The sequence below is a fragment of the Charadrius vociferus genome, unplaced genomic scaffold (genome assembly GCF_000708025.1).
Source record: "Charadrius vociferus isolate BGI_N301 unplaced genomic scaffold, ASM70802v2 scaffold19, whole genome shotgun sequence".
Classification (NCBI taxonomy): Eukaryota; Metazoa; Chordata; class Aves; order Charadriiformes; family Charadriidae; genus Charadrius; species Charadrius vociferus.
In genome coordinates this window covers 2,312,121-2,313,396 of record NW_009650173.1, presented here as the reverse complement: position 1 = coordinate 2,313,396, position 1,276 = coordinate 2,312,121, and the positions used below count along the sequence as shown (strand labels likewise).

The window sequence follows — 1,276 nt, the reverse complement described above, 5'->3', positions numbered from 1 at the left end:
AGAGAGCAAGCCACTGTCTCGGTCCATCTGCAGCGATTTAGTTGATAATGTTTACTATGTCTGCTGGTTTGGAGAAAGATGGGGGGTCGGGGGGTAACGGGAAATTCTTTGAGCCTTGTTATCCCCACAGTAACGATGGACTTTGGCAGGAATGTGGCTGATTAATGTCAGGTCTGTGGGCTTAGCCCAAGCGTCAGCGGCTCTCGCCGCCGCTGCGCTGGATGTCTAGGAGACAGCAGCGTCCCCCGTGCTCTGCTCTTTCACCAAACCCTGTGAATTCAGCTCGGCTAAATAAACATTACCGAGCTGCTAATCACACGCTCTGAAACAAAACAGCACTTCACTTCGGGATCTGGGCAAGATCAGACTTCCCTCCCTCCCTCCCTCTCTCCTCCCCTCCCCTCCCCTCCCTCTCTGCCCCCTCCCTGCTTTTTCCCCTCCCTCTCCCCGGCAGCCGCCGAGCCGGTCCCTCCGACGGCACCGCCGCCGCCCCGACCGTAAAAAGTTGTGGGGAGCGGCGAGGATGGGAGCGCATCTGCAGCCTCTAGCCCTGCGGCTTCTGGCGTTGACTTTCCCCTTGGTGGCGAAGGGTTTTTCTGACGAAACCTTGGAGAAAGCCGCGAAATCCGAGGGATATTGCAGTCGGATCCTGCGAGCCCAAGGCACCCGGAGGGAAGGGTATAATGAATTTAGCCTCAGGGTGGAGGGCGATCCAGAATTTTACAAGCCTGGAAACAGTTACCGGGGTAAGTTGGCCATCCTCTACTTCCCCTGCTAACGATAATGGTCAGGACAAGTGTCTCTGAAACTATAACGTGTCTCTGCCTGTCATCTCTGTATCCCTTTTGGCGTGTGTGTGTGTGACTGTGTGGGTTAAGGCAGGGTAATATACTCCCACGCATTACTTTATTGGGGATGCTTTCACGACAAGTGAGAGGGAGTTGATTTCACTGTATCACTTTACTCCCAAACATTAACTCGGTATTAAGAGGAATTTCCTTTCTTTTATGAATCCTCTCTTCCGGCTCAGCGCTAGCAGAAGATCACAAGTCGATGTGATGCAAAACACACACTCTTCCCCCGTTTACCTACTTTTGTAGGATTTCTTCCTATCCCTTTAAATATAACACAGTGAATAGGAGAAGCGCTAACATTCGTCAGGAAGGAGAGGAAACTCAGAGCTAATTGTTCTTGCCCTGAAATATGAATGTTAATGTAATGAGTTAGCATATGGGCAAACAGTGATGCAGCACACTGCTAACTTCCCACATTTTCC

General features: G+C 51.3%; 1 protein-coding gene across 1 annotated transcript in view; it reads left to right on the top strand.

The window, feature by feature from the left end:
* The first annotated feature begins 377 nt into the window (after positions 1–377).
* The window catches only part of SPON1 (spondin 1, extracellular matrix protein), a 195,533-nt gene continuing 194,634 nt past the window's right edge, over positions 378–1,276 (top strand). The window contains exon 1 of the mRNA XM_009892668.1: positions 378–746. Coding sequence (XP_009890970.1) covers positions 524–746 — 223 coding nt within the window. The 5' untranslated portion in view covers positions 378–523. The remainder of the gene's footprint in view (positions 747–1,276) is intronic.